General features: G+C 41.1%; 1 protein-coding gene across 4 annotated transcripts in view; it reads right to left on the bottom strand.

Annotated features, from left to right (window-relative positions):
* The window catches only part of Dusp16 (dual specificity phosphatase 16), an 81,142-nt gene that overhangs the window by 12,975 nt on the left and 46,638 nt on the right, over nucleotides 1-21,529 (bottom strand). For all 4 annotated transcript variants that reach the window (XM_085687254.2, XM_048432419.3, XM_048432420.3 and 1 more), the window contains exon 4: nucleotides 10,928-11,091. In XM_085687254.2, coding sequence (XP_085543380.1) covers nucleotides 10,928-11,091 — 164 coding nt within the window. The remainder of the gene's footprint in view (nucleotides 1-10,927; nucleotides 11,092-21,529) is intronic.

The raw sequence follows: 21,529 nt of genomic DNA, 5'->3' as shown, positions 1-21,529 counted from the left end.
AAGCAAGGTAGACAGCTCCCCAAGGAACAACCCCAGAGTTGACCTTCTGGCTTCCACTCACAGCGTGCAACCCACCCCTCCCACAAACCTACTTAGAAAACCTACCACCAGCTGCTGCTAAAAATTCCTTAGGGAATAAGACAGAACTTGCTAAACATAAGGCCAATTTTTAAAACAAAAAGGCAAACAAAATACTAACATGTCACATAAGACAGAAATGCAATTTGACTACTAAATTAAATTTCATGGGTGCCTTTGTGAATAGATTTGTATCTACCACATCAGGGGGAATGTCAGTTAAAGAAGAAAATCATTAATGATGAAATGTGACTTCTAGTCTAAAATTACATATTAAATCATTTATATATAACATGAAAGTAAGAGCAGGGCTATCTGGGAAAAGGAATAGAACTAATTATGCAGGACAGAGGACAAAAATGTTTCGACCACAGTACACGATACATTTGAATGAAAATGTCCTCATGAAACCTACCAGTGCATAGGTAAAAAGAACTCCAAGTCAGCCTGGGATAAAAACAATTAGTAAAGCAAATGCACATGAATTCACTAATTTCTAGTGCAAGTTCTCTCCTTAGGGGAGTAGGGTTTAGGAAAATCACACAAAACACAACCTTATCTGTTTTTACTCTGTCTCACAATGGGCTGGAGATGTAGCTCCGTGGTAGCACAGCTGCCTAGCATACATGAGGCTCTGGGTTTATTCCATAACCAAACTAAAAAACAATAAATACATAGTAAATAAAAGAAAGAAGTAAGGAAACAAACAACTTAGGAAACAATGTCAGTACAGACATCTTCTCCATTACGACTACCTTCCAAATATTTTACAACTGCCTCATTCCCGCCTAATTTAGCTTAGGTCATTCAAAGACAAGTCTCTTCCCTCATTCTCATTTCATCAGTACATGTACTATTTTAATTAATGCACATAATTACAACAACAAGCATACTGGCCCAAACAGGTCTGAGGCAGACGACTGGTCTCTGGTAAGCACACTACTCAAACACTGGTGTCAGGTGTGCTGCAGGGAGAGACCACAGCCAGACTGACTGTAGTCAAATACATTTTAGGAGTTCAATACAACTCTATTAGTTGTTTGATTTATTGATATTTCTTTTATATTTTTGGTGAATGTGCATTTAAGTGGCTGATAGGGTATATTAATTTAAATTTTCTTATTTTTGTGTGTGGGTTTATAGATGCAACATGCATGCAGTTCCCACAGAGACCAGAAGAGGGTGTCGATTTCCCTGGAACTAGAGTTAGAGGCAGCTGGGAGTTGCCCATGTAGGTGCTAGGAACCAAATCTAGGTTCCCAGAAAGGACATTTACTATAAGTTTTGGTGATATAACTTAAAAGAACATTTATGAAGAATAAGCATTTTGTAAAATGATTGTTCTTCCTCATAAATGGGTGCTAATGCCTTTGTCATAAATTAGATACATTTATATAATCTTCATTTTATTCTGTCACATTATATAAAATATATACAGCTGAATAATTACTCTGTTCTGTAATTAAACAGCACAATCTTTAAGCTTCTAGAGTAGTTCTCTTACACTGTTAAATATTTAGCTTGGACTTTGAGCTAGTGCTAACAGTGCCCTTCCAATGATAAGATAAAGCCCTGGTCTTCAGTACCCCGACGTCATGGTGCTTGTTCTTTGGACTCAGCTTCACTGCTTACCCTCAGGGCCTCCAGCTGCCAGGTAATAGCTACAAAGGTTACGAAACTCCCACTGCCTGCAGCCCACTCCAGGACGGTTGCCCTCTCTCCTGTCTGCTCTCATTCCCCTTCACCTTCACTCTGAGGACCCCCTGCACGTCCCTGCTCTCTGTTCTTCATCCCCACGGAAGCTGCCTCCCTGCACACCTCTCACTCCACAGGAACTGCTACAGCCACTCCCTGGCTTCTGCCCCAGTTCCTTCGCCCTATCACTCCTCGTGCTCACCAGCTCTAGTTCCTAGCTGACATTCGTCCTCCACTGAACCTGCATGTGTGCTCACGTCCTGAACACAGTTATGGAAAAACCTCGGCAATGTCATCTGCTTTCACTTTTGATTCCGACTCCTCAGCAATCGAGGTATTTCCCGTCATGTGCCACTCCATGTCCCTTCCCCTCAAAACGTCTACTATATTTCTGCTCACCCTCACTCTTGGTTGATGGGAGATCTCGTTTTCCTGCTACATGGAAAAATTAGACCAGTTACAGACGGATTTCATTTCATCCACCACACGCCCCTCGACGAGCCACACTCTGTCCACCCATCTTCCCAGCAGCTGTCAGACGAGAGTCGATGTCCACGAGGTCAGTCCTTCTACTTGCTTAGGAAACTCAATTTTTCTTATTCAAGGATGAGACTCTAGTAATTGTTGGCTTTTCTCCTACATCAGTTTTCTATTCTCTGGGATGAACTCTACTATCAAACGAGCATTTCTCCCATCTTTAAAATAGCTCTTTGCCTAAGCTCTTTTTAGCAAAATTCCTTGGAAGAGTTGCTTACGCTGATATCTCTATTTCTGTCTATTATTTCTTGCACCCATTTATCCCACAGGCTTTCCCACACCTCAACAAGATGCAGATCACAAATATCCTTGATCTCCATGCCCAGTCCTCAGCTTCATCTTTCTTGGCCCACAGCACCATGTGGCACACTTAGACCCTCTTCCTGGGCAGGGTCATTCTCTTGCTTCCTGGACTGATTTCCATCTCTTCCCTTCCTCAGTATTTATTTCTAAAAATACTTGGTTGAATACTTTCAGTGCTAATTGCCCTATGGCTTATCTACTCCATTTAGATCTTCTTAACCTTATTTTTATGATACTAAAAACTGCCCACATGCTAATGACTCTGAAATTTATACCTCCACTTTCAAACACATTCTGAATTCAAACCCCACCTGGCTACTCAGCATGTCCACCTGGAAGTTTAGCAGGCATCACAAACTTGGTGCGTCCATCGCACACCCCTCCTGCACTTGCAAGCTGCATCCCATTTCTCCTTGACATCAGACACAGACACACAGACACACAGACACACAGACACACACACACACATCTGCCATCTAGTCTACCAGAAAATCTCAGCTTTGCCTTCAAATCTAGCCAGAATTCAATCACTTGTCATTCCTGTTACCAACTTGATTCCAACTACTATCAGACTATCAGGCCTGTTTTATGGCTAGTTTGCTTCTGTCCTGTAAGTCACACCACCTATTTTCCAACACTGGCTCTGAAGTCATAAAATCTTGCCGTTTCTCCCAGAGGAAACCTTTACAAGGCCTCAGTGCACACCCCGCCCCACCCCCTCAGTCCTCCTCTCTGGCCAAGCCTCCCATGCTCATGCTGTTCCAGCCACACTAGTCTCCTTGCTGGCCTCTCTTCCTAGTGGCAGCTTCTGCCTGTGTCCCTCTTCTCTAGACAGCCAGATGCTTCGCTCTTTGACCTCTTTCAGGTATTTGTTTAAAGTTATCTCAGTGAGATAAATTTAAGCTTCCAAGCCCTTTTTATTAAAAACCATACGCACAGATACTCTCAACCTCTTACCCTAGTTCCTCAGGGTACTTATCTCCATAAGCACTTATCACCATAACACACAGGTAATAAATAATGGATTGCACCATATAATTTATCTATTTGCTCCACTTACTGTCTATTCTCTTTACAGAGGTATCCCTAGTACTGAGAATACTATCTGTCAAACAATAGAGACTCACAATTTGATCAACGAACCATTGATCTTTAAAATATCTTTAAAATGACTAAAATTATGATCTAGTAACTACTTTATTAGTATCTTTTGATGAAGAATCTCCATAGATGTTTCTAAAACATGTTCACTTGGGAAAGAATAATAAAATGTGATTAAACTATCCAATCATTTTATAACTTATGAGAAACTGTTTTACCTGGGATTCCCATATTTATTTAGAAAAAATGGGGGGCTTCTGAGTAAATTAACAACATAGGGAAAAACCATCTTAGCAGCTGTGCTGAGGTAGTTTTTAAGGACGAGTTAAATTGCCTGCATCAGGTTGCAACCGTTTACATATAAAGTTATAAGTATTTGAAGAATAATCATATAGAGCTCATCAAGCATCAAGGTGCTCTTTAAGCATACTGTGGGGCATGAAGAGCATGTCATCTACTGAGAGATGAACAGTGTATCAGGCAGACAGTTGACAGAGTTGCACAGATATCAACACCAAGAGGAGTCTGGTGCACATGACAGAGCAGAAGAACAGCACTGGAGTGAACCCAAAAGGAGGGATTCTGAAAGGACCCTTGATGAGAACGCCAGCCTTCATCTGCAGACAAAGACACAGCATTTCTACAGTACCCAAGGAGACTGTTTCATACCTACAAAGATAACAAAATTACTGGGTGTCCAATCTCTTTATTAAAAAAATTACAGCTTTTGTGTAAACACTATGTAAGCATATGCAATACTACATTGTTTCAGGAGTAAAGACAGGAACAAAGTTTGTATAGGTTCAGTACACATGTAAGTTTTTGCATATTTTTAATCTGGACTTGGTTAAATCCATAGACGTGGAACCCAAAGATACAGAGGGGTAATTGTACAGTTACTGTGAGTGGAATGCAGGAAAGAAATAAAGACAAAAGGGCAGAAGTGTCCAGAAGCACTGGCTACTGTCCATTCTGAAACTGAGAAGATTAGCAGAGAAGAGATCAGAAGAGCTGAAAATTATAGTCAGGTCATAGGGTGTCTTAAATGTCAAACTCAGGAGTCTTAATACTACCATGCATCAAATCATGCCTGCAATTTTAGCCCTCAGAGGCTAAAGCAGGAAGATTACATCAAGTTTGAGGCTATCCTGAGCTAGATAGTGAGCTCCAGGACTTACCTGCCTAGAGAGTAGGATGCTCTCTCTAAAACAAAGCAAAACTGAAAATGAAAAGACATGTAGGTATGTCAAGCACCTGGACAGCCAGAGCTACATGGCAGAAACTTGTCTCAGCTATCCCATAATCCACCTCACTTACTGTTAAGTAAAAAGAATTTTACCAAATGCCATAAGAAGGCTTATGAACACATGACTCATTAGAAACAATTCAAAAACAGTGTGGCATGGAATGATGAATGAGTCCCAAACCCCCAGAGCCCAGCCCAGCACATTTTCAGTCCCACTGTGTCCTGGGTTGACTCCCTGTCCTCCCTCAGCATTAATTTTGTCCTGCTAACTGTGGCTGGTGGTGAGGCTGTCATGATGAAGACAACAGTGTGAGGACACACCACATGCGACATATAAAGTCCCACTAAATATTACATCACTTTATCCTATTTTTAAAACAGCTTGTAACTGGGCATAGTGGCATGTGCCTGTAATCCCAGCCCTCAGCAGGCTAAAGCAAGAAAGACCACAAGTTCAAGACCAGTCTGGGCTCTATAATGAGACCTCCCCTCTTTTCTTATAGGTAGAATGTAAGTTATGTGATATGAAATTTTATATATATATTACCCAAAAAGTATGTAATGTAAATTTTCCATTAATTCAAACTTTTCCTTTTTTTCTTTCGGTTTTTCGAGACAGGGTATCTTAATGTAGCCCTGGCTGTCCTGGAACTCACTCTGTAAACCAGGCTGACCTCTGCCTTCCAAGTGCTGGGATTAAAGGTGTGTGCCACCACCACCTGGCTAATTCAAATTTTACTTCCTCTTAATTGGCATTAAACTGAATAAAGCAGGTTAGCTCTAAGAAAGGGTTCTCCTGCAAAGTAAAAAACATGAACTTAAACAGTGGTTCTAACACATAATTAAATATGTTCAAAAATAATATTTATTGCCAGGTGTGGTGTCACAGATCTCTCTGGGTTCATGAACCACCTGGTCTACATAGGAAGTTCCAGGCCAGACAGGACTCCATAGCAGGACTCTATCTCAAAATAAAACAAAGATAGTCATATTTATGAGTCAAAAGAGAATGTTTAATTCTGCTATTGTAATTTCCATTAACTTATTTCTTTGAGACAAGGTCTTGCTATACATAACAGGTAGCCTGCGTTGGCCAGGGATGCTCTGTACTGCCGAGCCTGGCCTTGACTGGCAGCTCTCTTGCCTCTAAAGTGCAGGGGTTGCCTGCCTGCACTATCAATACTTGGCACGTCACACTTTTTATTTCATTTAAAAGTTTATATCCTAGAGTAGGAAATACACTCTCTCTACAGTTAAGACTAAGTCTATAATCTGTTTGTAAGATCATGAGTCTTATGGAATACTGATGAAAAGATGGCCTTACTAAAACTGCCCCCTCCACACACATACACACAAGTTCCTTATGTTCAGCTAGTCTGAGAGCAGATCTCACTGAAGCATACAGGCATTGCACCTCTGGTTAATGTTACTTTAATTTTTCTGAAGTCAATTTGCATTCAACATTGACCTCAAGTTCTACCTCCTCCTCCAGCCTTTCTCAGACCACTCACTGCATGTGCCTCCACCCTGTAAGATGGAACAGGTCATTTCAGCTGAGCATTACATGAGGATTAGAGTCGGGAATTATCAGTTTTCAGGGGAAGAAACCAAGGGTTGGCAACTCAAAGTGATAGAGTGGCTAGGTGGAGAACTGACATGAGAACTGTTTCTGCCAAAGCTGTCTCTCCGCCATCGAGTGGAGTTGCTTCAGTACTGCGAGTCAGGCTGCGTCACCGTGTCATGTGAATTATTGTTCTCCTCTAAACAGCCAGAATGCACACTGCAGGGTGTTCTGCACAATTATCTACAACATTCTTAAAGAGAGTTTGGTCATCTTCTTACATCATACTGTTCTCTGAGAAACCCCCAAATCAGCACTTGACAATGCTGTACACAGGCTATTAACCAACACCTACACAAAATAAATACATCAGCACAAGTCCTACCAGGAGCCTAAGAAGATAGTGTGGGAAAAATCAATTTTGCATGTTAAAAGGCCACACTTAAAAAGAAAAACCACATAAAGAATGCTGAGAGCAAGCCAGGTAACAGCAAGGCTTTAATCCCAGCACCTGGGAGGCAGAGGCAGATGAATCTCTGAGTATGAGACCAGCCTGGTCTATAGAGTGAGTTCCAGCACAGTCACAGTTGTTACACAGAGAGATATTGTCTCGGAAAACAAACAGAACACACACACACACACACACACACACACACACACACACACACACACACCACTGATGGCAGATACTTTAGTGACAGTTTAAGTGGTTCACTCCAGACACAACAGTTTCAGGCTACTCACCGTAGGTAATTTTATCAGCACATTTTAAGTATAAAAACTCCTCTAAGTTTTATGGGATAAGGGAGGAAACTAATCAAAAAACTTGGGGGCTGGACAACCAGCTCAGTGGCAGAACACTTGCCCAGCACACACAAGGCTCCAGAGTTACAAGAGAAAAGAAAAAACTTCATCATTCAAATAACTAGAGATTCTCAAACTTCTCTCAGTCCAGATAAGAAACAGGCATCAGCAAAGACTTTAATACAGTACAAAAATCAATGGTTCTCATTTCAACTGTAAAGACAGAGAAGAGAACAAATTATAAGAAACAAAGAGTACAGTGTAAGGGGAAGGAAAAGGATCCTCTGCTGCCAGTGATTTCACAAGGTTTTAAACAGAAGGCACACCTCTAGAATGTGAGAAGTAACTAGTTCATGTGAGCAGTTGGACCTTAATGTCCACTAAGGTACCCGAGGCTTCATATAGCTCTTACCATCGAAAGTGTGTCCACGCCAAACTGAGTTGTAAAGTATAAAACACATGGCAGACCTCTAAAACTTAATACAATGAAAAGAACATAAAACATATACATTTTTATACTGACTATTAAAATATTGACTTAAGTGAATGACTTAATTAAAATTGTAGTCAACGTTTTAAATAAAGCTACTAGAATATTTTAAATTATGCATGCGGCTTGTATTATATTTTTACTGAATATCACTAATAAAGAATTGGTTGTTAAAAAAAAAAAACAGAAGGGGGCAGAACTCAACTATGATCCAAAAGACTGATGGGATTTGCCAGTCCTGTACAGCCTGACACAGAAAATTCCGTTTTCCAGAAAACAGCTAAGATCTCTGCCACTGAAGCCGATGACAAGATCTTGGGTAAATGACCTAACAATTTGGGGCCAGGCTACATCCCAATCCTATGTGGATTAAACACCATAATGTAAACAGTCTGAACTTTTTTCTTTTCTGTCAGTGCCAAGACAAGAGCTGACTATATAGCTCAGGCTGGTGCATGTTGAGATTACAGATGTAAACCATTATTCCTAGGAGCCAAGCACTTTAAATGTATTATAGTATATAATGGAAATTTTGGGTCAACCTATCTTCAACAACTTAGCATTGCATTATATTCCCTCCATTATATTAGCTATGAGCCTCCTAAGAAAATAGCTGTGCTTTAAACATATTTTGGTGGCATTTTATTTTGTGTGTGCATATGCATAGTCACATGAGTGCGTGCGCACATACGCACACACTGTGCATGTTTGTGTGTGCATAAGCATGCTCACATGTGGATGTGGAAGCCAGAGGTCAACCTTAAGTGTTACTCCTCAATAGCAATCCACTTTATTTTGTTAGGTGGGGTCTCTCAGCAGGACCTAGGGCTTGCTGAGAAGACTAAGCTGGCTGCACAGTGGACCCCAGGGATCTAATTGTCTGCACCTCCTCCATGCTGGAATTATAAACACGACCAGTACTCTGTTTTTAACACAGGTGGTGGGGATGGAATTCAAATCCTCATAAATGTGCTGCACACACTTTACTGACCAAGCTATCTCCCCAACCCAGCACACATGCTCAAGCCACGGCCAGGAGACAGACCACTTCCTGTTGCCTGTGTAATCTGTAGAACCTTCAGCTGCCTCTCCAGCACCATGTCTGCCTGCACACCATCATGTCCCACCATGCTGACAATGGACTAAACCTAGAGACTCTAAGCCACCCAATGAAATGTTTTCCTTTATAAGAGTTGCCATGGTATGGTGTCTCTTCTCAGGAATAAAAACCCTACTTAAGACAATGATGCTTATGAAAGAGTAAATCTGTGCCATGTATCTGTAATCCCAGCCTTCTGAAGGTAGTAGCAAGAGGATCAGAAATTCAAAGCCAGCCTCAGCTAAAAAAGCTCAAGACTAACCAGGGCTTATGGACCCTGTCTAAGAAAACGAAACTTAAACAATTAAAAACAAAACGGGGTCATGTTGTGAGTTCATTTAACACTTTTGGAATAACAATTTTCTCACTTAGCAAAATAAACGTAGCTAACTAAATCTCTAAAATCTTCAGCTCAAAGGTTCTTGTCAACAATGAACCTCGTGGTCAAAAACAAATTCCTGTCCAGCGTTTCAAAGTCGCTCAGCTTTCCGATGTGTCTTCATGCTCTATCCCTCACTTTCACACCTTAGTGACAGTCTTCCACGGTGACTTCTGCAGAAACTGCTGTCCCACAAACTTCTGTAAGTCCAATCTCCACCCACAAAGACCCTATATGCTCTGTTCACTGCACACTTAGAAGTCCATGCAGCAAGTGACACCAGAAAGCTGTGCATTTCCCGATTCTCAATCCAGTTGTTAGGGTGAAAACGGAACAGAGCAAACTCAGTGTGTCATTGTCAAAAATAAATAATACAATGATTTGTAACTATCTGTACTAACTGGTTAAGGTTTACCAAGAATAAATAAAAACCTTAACTAGCACTTTAATTTCTTTAACCTGGATTAAATAAGTCAAACATCTCTAGCTTTGCCACAGGAATACATGTAACTTTAGAAAGTTAATTTTGTTTTCTGTAACACAGCTTACTTATCTGTAAAACAGGATTAATAGTAAGCCACATGCTCAAAGGCACTGTGACCCCATCAGAGAGGTTCTATTCATACATAAGCTGTCAAATCTCAAGTAGGCAGATCTCAGTAAAAAGCAAAAATATTAATAACACACTGTGGAGGCAAATCCTACAGAAGCAGGGGCTTTGCTGTAAAAACAGTGAAAAATGCCTCACCAATGCCCAAAGACAATATTTTTCTTCCTAAAACATTTGTTTTCTATACGCTAAGAAGACCAATATGTACTTTCAGCCAGTCTAACTGTTCCCGTCACTCCAGGAGAACACGCTAAGGGAAACCGCTGCCTTCATCAAGCAGCATTCTCGGATCACCAAGAGCTGAATTCATTTTGCCACGTGCTCTTTCAATAAGTAACACCATAAATTAAGATATTTTTAGAGAAAATTCACTTTTCCAAACAGGAAGAGAACTTTTATTTTTTAGCATTCCTGCTTGAGAGCATGTAAGCTGCAGAATCAGATCATGGTTCTACTGTTGTTATGTTTGTGCATTAGACACAAAAGCCTCCATCCACACTGTCTCTAGCACAGGTTGTGCCTATTCAGTGCTATCCACAGCTTGTCAGCAGAATCCATAATCCTCCCTCTGCAAACTGTTCCAGCCAGCTTCAAACACACAGCAGCGGAACTGACAGAGCACACTTCTGAGTCTCTGTCCTTGCCATTCTCCTGCTAGCTGTCACCATGAGGACCTTCCTCAATCCAGGCCTGACCTGAATACATTGTAAGTGTGGGACACCCAGTTACAGTAACAGAACAATTAACATCCCAAGAAGACAAAGCTAATGGTGTGAAAAAAAGAAAGAAATCTTACTTCAAGTTTCTTGGACCTATGAGGAAAACAAACAGTAACAGTTTGGGTGTCTATTGGCAATAAATAATACCAAAGCAATACTGAAAAGAGAATGTGACCCTTGCGGGAGGGAGCTCGTCACCAGCACACTAACGGTGTTCCTCCTCTCTGGGATCACAGAATGCTTCACTGCTGCTTCTCCAGCTGCTACCAACAGACACACAAAGAAAGGCGTTTGGAAGCACCCACCTTGTTGAGGACATCTCGTTGGCAGCCAAGATAGAGATTGGGAAGGATTCGAGTTGGCCCAATGTTGGCAACAGGTAAGCAAGGCTGAGATATGCAGGTAGGGACTAGAGTGGATTTTCCTTCACAGAGGCCAGGGAAACAACGAGAGAACTCAGCAAACCCACCTAAGGATAAACATTGTATGATTACGCCATGTACAGTGTAAAATAAACCAGCCTTCTGGAACTACCTGACTAGAACCATTTAAAACAGACCCGAGCAGGCAGCACTGCCTATGTGCATCAGCCCCACAGCTGCTGATGCTAAACCTGGTGAATCCAGCGGTGACTCCAGCTTCTAAGGCTGCGGTATGGACGGGCAAGTTCCAAGGGCCCTGAAGATAATCACTGCCTTCCTTAGACAGCCTCTTAATCCTCACATACTCTATGACATACTCTCTCCATAAAAATGTTATCGATGGGACGTTAAGGATTTTAAGTCAATAGCAAAGAAGTCAAAAATAATTATTCACAATAGCAAACAAATGGATATTTTAAAAAGTGATAAATTGAGTGTTACTCTTTTAGAGTAAAAATAATGCTTTAAGTTCTTCCAAGATTTAACTTTATGTCTTCCAATCGCACAGATTACTGGGTAGTAGTGGTGATGGGATAAGACAAGGTCATGGGCCGAGTGGTGGTAGCACCCACCTCTAATCCATCACTCAGAAGGGAGAGGCAGGCAGATCTCTGTGAGTTTGAGACCAGAATGGTCTACAGAGTGAGTTCCAGATCATCCCAGGCTACACAGAGAAACCCCATCTCAAAAAACAAACAAAAGAGACAAGGTCTTGAGTAAGCCTGGCTTGCTTCAGTCAGATGCAGGATGTGGCCTTGGGCTCCTCTCCTCCAACCTGGGTCACCCTGCCTGGACAGTTTTCTTAAGATGGCAAAAACCATGCCTATCCTTAAAACTTATCTTTATAACAAGTCACTACAGTTCTGTAGGCAGTCAGTCAAGGCTCCATCATTACTACTGTTCATTTTCCTAAGCACTACAAACAAATGCTGACAGAGCCTAGATCACTATAGTATAGTAATTCCTGTGGCAAGAGTCCTGGGTTCAGATTTAGAACTTGGGGTTGTCCCCCATCCCCTGGTCAGGTTTTTTTTCTCTTAAAACACATTTATTTAGTGAGTGAGTGAGTGTGTGTGAGAGTGTGTATGAGTGTGTGTGTGTGTGTGTGTGTGTGTGTGTGTGTGTTTAGGGGGATGGTATGGAGGCCAGAGGACAGCTTGCTGGAGTCGGTTCTCTTTTTCTAGCACGTGAGCTCTGGGAATGGGACTCAGGTTATCAGGTTAGACAGCAAAGGCCTTACCCTACTAAGCCACCTCATTAGTGCCAGTCCTATAATCCTAGGTTTCTATTTTTAATGATTTGCCCTATGGCCTTCATGAAGTGTCATAGTCTGGTCACAATTCAAAAGAGAAAAATCCATGGACTCCTCTGAAGGGGGCAAATGTGAGCAAGGCCTTCACAGGGTTCCAATTTGAGTAAATACTCCTATCCAAATTAAAACACAGTAGTCAAATTGTTTCTGATTAATTCCTTACTACCCAAACCCTTACTTCTTAATATCTCAACTCAGGAATCTTGAAGATTAGAATTATGGGAAATACTTGCCCAACTCAAGCATAATCCAGTTGGACCCTGTTTCTACTTATGTTCAATCCGGGGTCCAGGAGCAGTGAGAGACAACAGAATTTGCAAAAGTAATTAAGCGACAGCAAAAATAAGACAACATTCCTATCTCCAGTCTAAGTAACTAACTTTAAAGCTATTCCTTTACATAAGAAATGGAAAGGTCTTAAACTAAACTGGTGGACAGAGCATGTGGATCAGATCAGATTGGCTGCAGAAACTCAAATTACTCTGTACAATGAACAAGGCCCTCAAATCTGCCCTGCACCATACATGCACACATACAAGCCCAGTGACCACACAGCAGGGAACGCAAAAATACAAACCCCTAAACTCACTCCGGGCCCAGCATATTCTAGATGTCTGATGTGGTAAGGTTACTGAATCCCCAACTCCGAGTTTCCATCTAAAAATATCAACTTAGCTCACTTGCGGTATTGTGTGTGGCACACAGCAAGCACTCAAGCAGGTATCCGTGGTTATTACTCCACGACAGCAACCATCCTCGACCCTGGCACCTCTTTAGGATCCACCTAAGACACAGTGAGAAGGCAGAGCCTCTAAGCCTTAGAATCTAAGGTTACATTTCCCAAGGGTATGTCAGAGCACTGGCGTCCTGAAAGAAGCTAACACACAAGACTTGTCAATAAAGTAAAACACTGCATATATCTCCCTGAGAGAGTCACAGCTTCTATAACATAGTAAGGACTCCAAAAATATTACCTTCAAAGAAAATGGCTTAATTTACTTAAGACAAATAAGCTTTTTCAAACTGATTTAAGCATGGAAATCCCTCTAAAATCTTTAGCCGATGGTGACATTCTATACAAGTAAACGCTAGGCCAGAACTGCTGGACTGCGATCAACTAGACTTCCTCCACCTAAGTGTAGCTGCAAATGGTCTTGGGGGCAGGCAGCACAGGCCACGGACGCCCACTGTCTAGATGGATAACTGCACTTCCTTCAGTGTTTCTGGTTACAGAAAACAGCTGCTGTGAGGGTGGCCCTGCAGGAGGGTCTCACAGCAGCACAGTAATGGCTGTCACTTTTCTTCCTTCAGGCTATGCCAACTGACAGGCAGGCACTATTTTGATTATAATTAATTGTATGATAAAATTTTAATATCTATTTGCTGTTGTTTAACCTAAAAATTGTTTTGGAGTAATCTCTGGCTCCAACACAGTTCACAGGAAGTCTGTCATTTGCTGTAGGAAATCCTACAGCCAGTAGCCTTTAAGTTACTCGCCCACTGGGGAGTGGCCTCTTATACTATTTATGCCGATATAAAGCTGGCCTCTTTTCTGGTTGCGGGATTCCGTTGCTGTTCTCTGGTCCAGCAGAGGATTCTGATTTGTGAGCCTACCCCTAAATAAATAACCCTCTATCATTCTTAATTCTGAGCTAGTGTGGGATGTCTTTTAAACGTCCTTCTTCAGGCATTTAAGACAACGAAACCACCTTCCAGTATAATAAATATTTTTAGGGAAGGAGAATCCAAAAAACACCTCTTGAATCACACTTTAAATTTGTAAACAATCAGACTGAAAAATAACAACAGAATATACTGGGCAAAAACTATGACAAGCAGTACTGACATTACAGGTGCGGCCTACTATACCTAGCTCTACAGGTATTGTCTTAATCTTTATAATATGCTATGAAATAAATGTCATTACTATTCCTACTTGCATACAAGAACACAGAGGCTCAGAATTACATTCTGTAGTAATTAGCTGAGCTATGTGATGAGTCTACTTCTTAAATCCTCTAACTTCCCTTTGTGTGCAGGAACTGCCTTACTGTTACCTATGGTGTTTCAAGCCTTACAACTGTCATTTGCTAGTTCTCAGTACAGGTCCAACAGTGGGTACAGCCCTTCCCCAAACTGATGAAAAGTCTTATGTTCCCCAAAGAGAGGGTGTAAGAGTGTGTGAGTGTGTGTGTGTGTGTGTGTGTGTGTGTGTGTGTGTGTTTGTCAGAAGTTTCAATGAGAAGAAAGAGAAGTGTACCTAATATGACCAGAGATAAGAGACTGGTGTGGGACAATTCTGTATTCTGTCAATTATGTTTGAAATAAACGCTGATTGGCCAGTAGCCAGGCAGGAAGTATAGGCGGGACAACCAGACAGGAAGTAGAGGTGGGGCAATGAGAACAGGAGAATTCTGGGAAGGAGGAAGCCCATTCCTCTCCAGTTCTGTCCAGACATCGAAGAAGGAAGATGTGACTTGCTCTGCTGAAAAAGGTACCGAGCCATGTGGCTAACATAGATAAGAATAGTGGGTTAATATAAGTTATAAGAGTTAATAGGAAGCCTGAGCTAATGGGCCAGTTTTATAACTTATATAGACCATCAGGGTGATTCTTTGGGACCTAACGACTGTGGGAACTGGGCAGGACAGAAACCCCAACAAGCAGGCCCTCATGTTACAAGAGACTTACTAAATACAACTGTTGCTAAAAATTTCTTCCTTGGGGAGAGATGTAAACAATGTCTATTATCAGGCTTTCTTACAGAGCAATGGGTAAGGGGTATGAACCCTAAAGCAGCCACACTGGAAGGTTTGTATGATGGAATACTCCCCTCATATCCCTTCCCCTAGTTCTCCAACTATACTCTAGCCCTTCCCAGGACCCAGAAGCCACAAGCAATTAAAGCAGCATTGTGTGCAATTGCTTGTGAGGGGTAGTGGGATACTCAAATGAATGTCCCATGACCCTGCCTACTCCCTACTTCTACAAGGGAATGTCAACCATCAAGAAGCCCAGCCAAGATGATCTTTGGCAAAGTGACCCAATAAACTTCTGAAGATAGTGGCAACATGGCTTAGGGGATAGTCATGTACAACTCACATGGAACCCATAATAAAGTTCACAAATAACTAGTTAAAACGTCAAGACACCATGGTTTGTTCATGATCAGATTCACAAGCTGACAGTCAAGCAAAAGCTTTGTCTTAGCTTCCACAGATTGTCTTTCAGAGGGAAACACTTCTGCATCCTCCAAAAACAACTTTCAGAGGGAAGCAACAATCATAGTAAGTCAGTCAGTCTGGCTGTTAAGGGTCTAGCTGTACCATTAATTAGTACAGGGATCTACATCACTTGAACTTCAATTTACCTCAAAAGTATGGTTGGTTCTAGAAAATTAAAATTCCATGGCAAGGAATAAAAATAAATGACAAAAACCACTATTCAACCTCAAAACAAAAATGCCAAACCAACAATACATAGTAAAATGCTCTATAAAACCAGAGAAGCCAGGCAAGGTGGTGCACACATTTAAGGCATGCCAGCACAGGGGCAGAAGCAGGCGGCTCTCTGAGTTCAGGCCAGCTAGGTCTACATAGCAAGTTCCAGCCAACCAAGGCTACATAGTAAGACTTTGTTGCTAAATAAACATACTTTTGCTGGGTATTTTCAACTAATATCTAGTACAAACACTAATAGCCAAACTTTGAAATATTTAATAGTTTTCGATGAAATTGGAACATCATTTAGTACTGAGTACTCAGTCTGGCTTGAAATGTTCCAAACTGTGCACTTCCAGGAAATCCTCCATCTGTCAAAGAGTACATTTCCCTGCTCTTTATCTGTGACAGCATCCACTCTGCCGACTGACACCCGCCTTCACTGAGTGTTTTCCACCCACTGACCTTTCAGTCACTGATGTATTCTAGCGACTCCAGTTTCATTTCATTGATGAAGAACAGATGAGATGCTGCAGCACTACCCTGAACCTCAGATGCTGTCTGTAGCCTCATCAGCAACTAAGTTTCAAAATATCTAAACTGTCCCTTTTCCTTTTAAAGATTCTCTTGCAAACAATATCTACATCAAGAGAAAAGCATACACAGCTTATTCATGGACATTTTGTTCCACAGGGCCGCCAGACACAAACTAAAAGCAGCAGACTATCTGACCTTGCTACAAAGCTCGCTGTCCTACGCAATCAATGTTTGTGTATTATAAAACCCATATCAGCATTCTGTTAAACGTTTTCCTGTGAAAAACCTTACTCAAAACTCTCGGTATTTTAAGTTATCATGGCCTGTCTCATTGATACTGCTCTGCTCCCCACAGTCTATGCTGTTGTCACCTGGGAATGCAGAGCACGTGAGATGGCAGGAACTCCCACATATTCCCTAACACACAGTTGGGCTTCAGCAGAGCTGGGCACTAGTCCCTGTGGCTCTCAAGTTTTACCAGGCAGCCAGACAGTCAGAGGCGTCTGGTATGGAGAGAAATGGAGAGGGAGAGAATAACAGACACACTACAAGGGTGCTGTTAGTTAATCGTTCACCAGTCAACCAAAAGAATGCATGTACAGAAATAAAAATGTATTATTTTGGACAGAGGAAACATCTGGTATAGTTTCAAAGGCATGTATCACTTATATGCCACTGTGTTCTAATTCAGCCAAGAGAAAGTTCTTCCCCGAGGGCACCTCCTTTACACCACCAATCAAAAGTACTATTCTCTGCTAAAAAAAAAAAAAAAAAAAAAAGAAAGAAAGAAAGAAAGAAAGAAAGAAAGAAAGAAAGAAATCCCCGTGAGACACCATTACATTATGGTGGGAAGAAATATGCCATACAAAATAAAATAAAATGCAAAAGAATTTCACTAAGCAATTTCAATTACTTCTCGTTCTTGGCTCATTTGTAATCAGCTATAAAAGTTATGGTCTAAAAGCAAAAAAAAATTACATAATTAACGGAAGTGACACTTCACTACAACTTATTAACACTACATTTTTAATTAATTATTATTATTTTTTCAAGACAAGGTTTCTCTGTAGCTTTGGAGCCTGTCCTGGAACTAGCTCTTGTAGACCAGGCTGGCCTCAAACTCACAGAGATCCGCCTGCCTCTGCCTCCTGAGTACTGGGATTAAAGACGTGCACCATAATTAATTAATTTTTATGATGCGGGAGAATTGTCTGTATTCTGTCAATCATATTTTAATAAAACGCTGATTGGCCAGGCAGGCAGTATAGGCGGGAAAACCAGACAGGAAGTAGAGGTGATGCAATGAGAACAGGAGAATTCTGGGAAGCAGGGAGGTTCCTCTGACACTCCTGCGCAAATCACCGAAGAGGCAGCATGTAACTTGCCCAGCTGAGAAAGGTATGGGGCCATGTGCTAACATAGATAATGATAATGGATTAATGTAAGTTACAAGGACTAATAAGGAGCCTGACCTAATGGACCAATCAGTTTATAACCTAATGTAGACTCTGAGATTTTCTTTGGGACTTGCCGTCTGTGGGGTACTGGGAGGGACAGATACCCCAACAAGCCGGCCGTTATATTACATTTTTATTTTATTTTTGAGACAGGATCATACTGGGTAATAATAACGGTTCTAAAATTCACCATATGGACCATACTGGCCTAAAATTTGCATCTGCATCCCAAGTCCTGGGATTATAACTATGAGTATATAACCGTATCTAGCTTCGCAATTTTTCTAAGTCTCAAATTATAAAAAAAAATCAAACCATAACCCTTTAACCAAACTAAATATGATGCCAACTACTTTAAGGCTAATTCTCTATAGGGAGCAAGAATGCTTTCATCCAGACAGACAAGAAGTCAATGGAGCTTTAACTGATAAGAGTTGTCTAACATGGGACACAGAATTAAAAAGGACCCTCTCCACATTCTGAGTGAAGTCTACGTGCAGAAACGGCATTTTTAAGAAAATTTTTCTAGAAAACATTTTTCCAAATATAATGTGAAAATTTAACTTTTTAAATGATTTTCATATATTTCATATTTTCTCATTGTAAGACAGTTTTCTAGCCTGATGACCCCATAGGCAGACCTTTCTGTGACATGAACAGAATTCCTGCTTGATTATTTTAGGATGTAGGAGGAAACTGAAGCTCACATCACCTCTGGAAATGTTACTAGTCTGGGATTGCTCTTGTGGGGCTTAGCATATATTCATCTTATAAAATAATGGGATGCATATGCTATCTATACACGTGCATATAATATACTTTGGTCATATTGAGAGTGTGATTTAAGTCCCCAGAAAAGGCAGAGTGGCGGCTAGTTTACTGAACTTTTGGTCTGTCAGTCAATGCACAGCTGGACCTAGAAACAACTTCTCTTAAATACACACCTCCAGGGTTTCTAACAAATGCCTCAAATAAGCAAAGGTCTTTGAAAAGAGTACAACACGGGCTGGAGAGGTGACTCGGCAGTTAAGAGCACCAGCTGCTCTTCCAGAGGAGCCGGGTTCAATTCCCAGCACCTACCTAGCTGTTCATAACCATCTTTGACTCCAGCTCAAAGGAATGTTGACACCCTCTTCTGGCCTCTGAGGGTACCAGAAATATAGATATATGTGAAGGCAAAACACCCATATACATAAAATAAATCTTTAAAGGTTTTAATAATGCAACAAAAATAATCAAAAATAAGACAACCCAAATCCATCATCTCACTGCAAAAATCAAGTTCTGTAAATAGGAGAACCAAGTTCACAGAGGCAAACTCCGTCTGATCCTCCTGTACAAATAGGATGAGAAGACAACAGTGGAGTCCACAGTATCAAAGACTTCCCCTAGGGGAACTCTGCTTCCAACAGCATGGAAGGGGAATCATATGTTCATTTGTTACCTGGAATCCAGAGTTCCTAGCTTGAACTTTTGGGTTTACTGCCCTAACCTCCAAGCTAACATTTCAACCTCCTTTGGTCACTTCAATGAAAGGATCTATGGATACCTAAGTATAAATTCAAAGCCAAATCTCCCTCCTGACTTCGGTATCCAGTTCGTGCTTGCTCCACTCCACACCTCAGGAGCACTTACTCAGGATACCAATGGTAATTCTACAGAATGTCTCTCTCTTCCGTTCTACCAAGCTAGGAAGTTTAAAACCACATACACCTCATACTTGAATAAACTCAGAACTCCCTCAAATTCATCTCTCCTTTTTTGTAATCTATTTCTACTCTGCTGCCAGATAAAAATTACAAAATGTTTTGACGTTATTCCCTAACTATTCATAAAATCTAAAATATGTGGCAAACAACCTAATCCCAGTCTAATATTTAAGCTATTGCCCCTATCACCATCCTACATATGCCTAACATAGAAAACTGCATTTATATTTGGATGGGCCTCTGTCAAATCAATGCTTCATTTCATATATTCTTAGAAACTATAAAACTCATACTGGCGATCAGGCAGAATTATGACTAACCTGATAACTGTGAATTTGTGTGTGTGTGTGTGTGTGTGTGTGTGTGTGTGTGTGTGTGTGTGTGTGTGGTGATCTATAATCCATTGTAAATAACATTCTTATAATCACTTCACCATTTAACAAAGTGCCTAGCATATAATTAGAAATCAGTAAATGTTTATTGAATCCTTTTTTGTTACAATGAATAACTGTTGATGGACACAAGTTTTGTATATTTTTAGTATTCAAAAAGGATTTCCTGATTCCATTCAAAGACAAAAGTTAAGCTGGCATGGGTGGGGGCACAAAGCCTGTTTCCTATTTGTAGATGACAATGTCCCAGAGACTCTCAGATGAGAAAAAAGGCACAGAACAAGAAAATAATCTTCCGGTACTAAAGGGAAAAAGGTACATCTAGTGATTGCCATTTTGGTCAGCCAAAAGCAACACTGTAGCCTCATGTCTTCGCCCAGGGAACTTTTACAAAGACATAGCAAGCCAATTTTCTCAGACATCCTAAGTGGCCCAGGAGAGTCTATCTTTATGGCTCAGGGAATCAAGGGCACAAGACCTTACAAAACCTTTAGGACAATGGTTACAATCACACCCCAAGGAGGATGAGGGGGCTGCTGGAAGTGTCATAAGTAATCTGGATGTGATTATCAATCAAGGTAACTTTTGAGTCAAGATAAAAGGCATGAGTCTCCGCTCCAAAGAATCCAACTATTAGCACAGTCATCAGTGCTCACCACACAGGCGGCCGTCTGTGCAGCTCAGAACTCCCTCAATGACTCTCCACCATCAAGACCATCTGTGCACTCTGCTCTTATCGCCAGCCTTTAGCTGGGTCTGGTGGAGTAGGCCTGATAGCCTAGTTATTTAGAATCTGAGTCCGGAAGATTGCTGACAACTTAGTGAGACCCTGTCTCAAAAGTAAAAAGGTAACAGCTGGGGATACAGCTCAGTGACAGGTCATTGCCTACTATGCACTAGGCCCTACATTCAATCTCCAGTACTGCGAACAACAAAACCCTGTCCTCTTTGACCAACTTCAAAATTTTATAGGAGACTTTAAAAAATAGCAAAGGAAGAAAAAAATGCATGTTTAAATTAAAAAAATCATTCAAGATCCTGGTGTGTGGTGCACACATTTGTGCTCAACACTTGGGAGGCTGAGGTAGGTGGATCTCTTGTGAGTTTGAAGCCAGACTGGATTACAAAGGGTTTCAGGACAGCCAGTGTTACATAGAAAGTGTAGGTCTCAAAAAAAAGAAAAAAGAAAAGAAAAGAAAAGGAAAGAGAAGAAGAAGAAAAAAAGAAAGAAAAACAACAAGCATACAAACAAAATTAAAATCATTCAATGAGCATGTGCTATGATCTAGACACAGAGCTAAGCAAAGGGGCCAGTGGACCAAGACAGAGGCCATTTCTGGAGTTCACAACTTAGTAAGACAAATTCTAACCAAATATTAAGATGAACACTTAACTAATTGTGTTTGGTAGCTAAAAAACTGTGGTAACCAACTGTACCTGTAACCGGGAGAAGGTTTAAAATTACATTGACTTTAGGAGACACCTAGATTAAGTGGAGAGAAAGAGACTCTGAAGCAGAAAAGAAAAAGGGTTCTGTGGAGGTCCAGAGACCATAAGGGATGAAGACTGGTGGTCTAAAAAGGGAGGGAGGGAAGAAGAAGAAAGGGTAAGGGGGAGAGGAAGGGATGATACAGCGGA

Source organism: Myodes glareolus, chromosome 3, assembly GCF_982192425.1.
Source record: "Myodes glareolus chromosome 3, mMyoGla1.1, whole genome shotgun sequence".
Taxonomy (NCBI): Eukaryota; Metazoa; Chordata; class Mammalia; order Rodentia; family Cricetidae; genus Myodes; species Myodes glareolus.
This window is presented reverse-complemented; position numbering and strand designations above follow the sequence as displayed.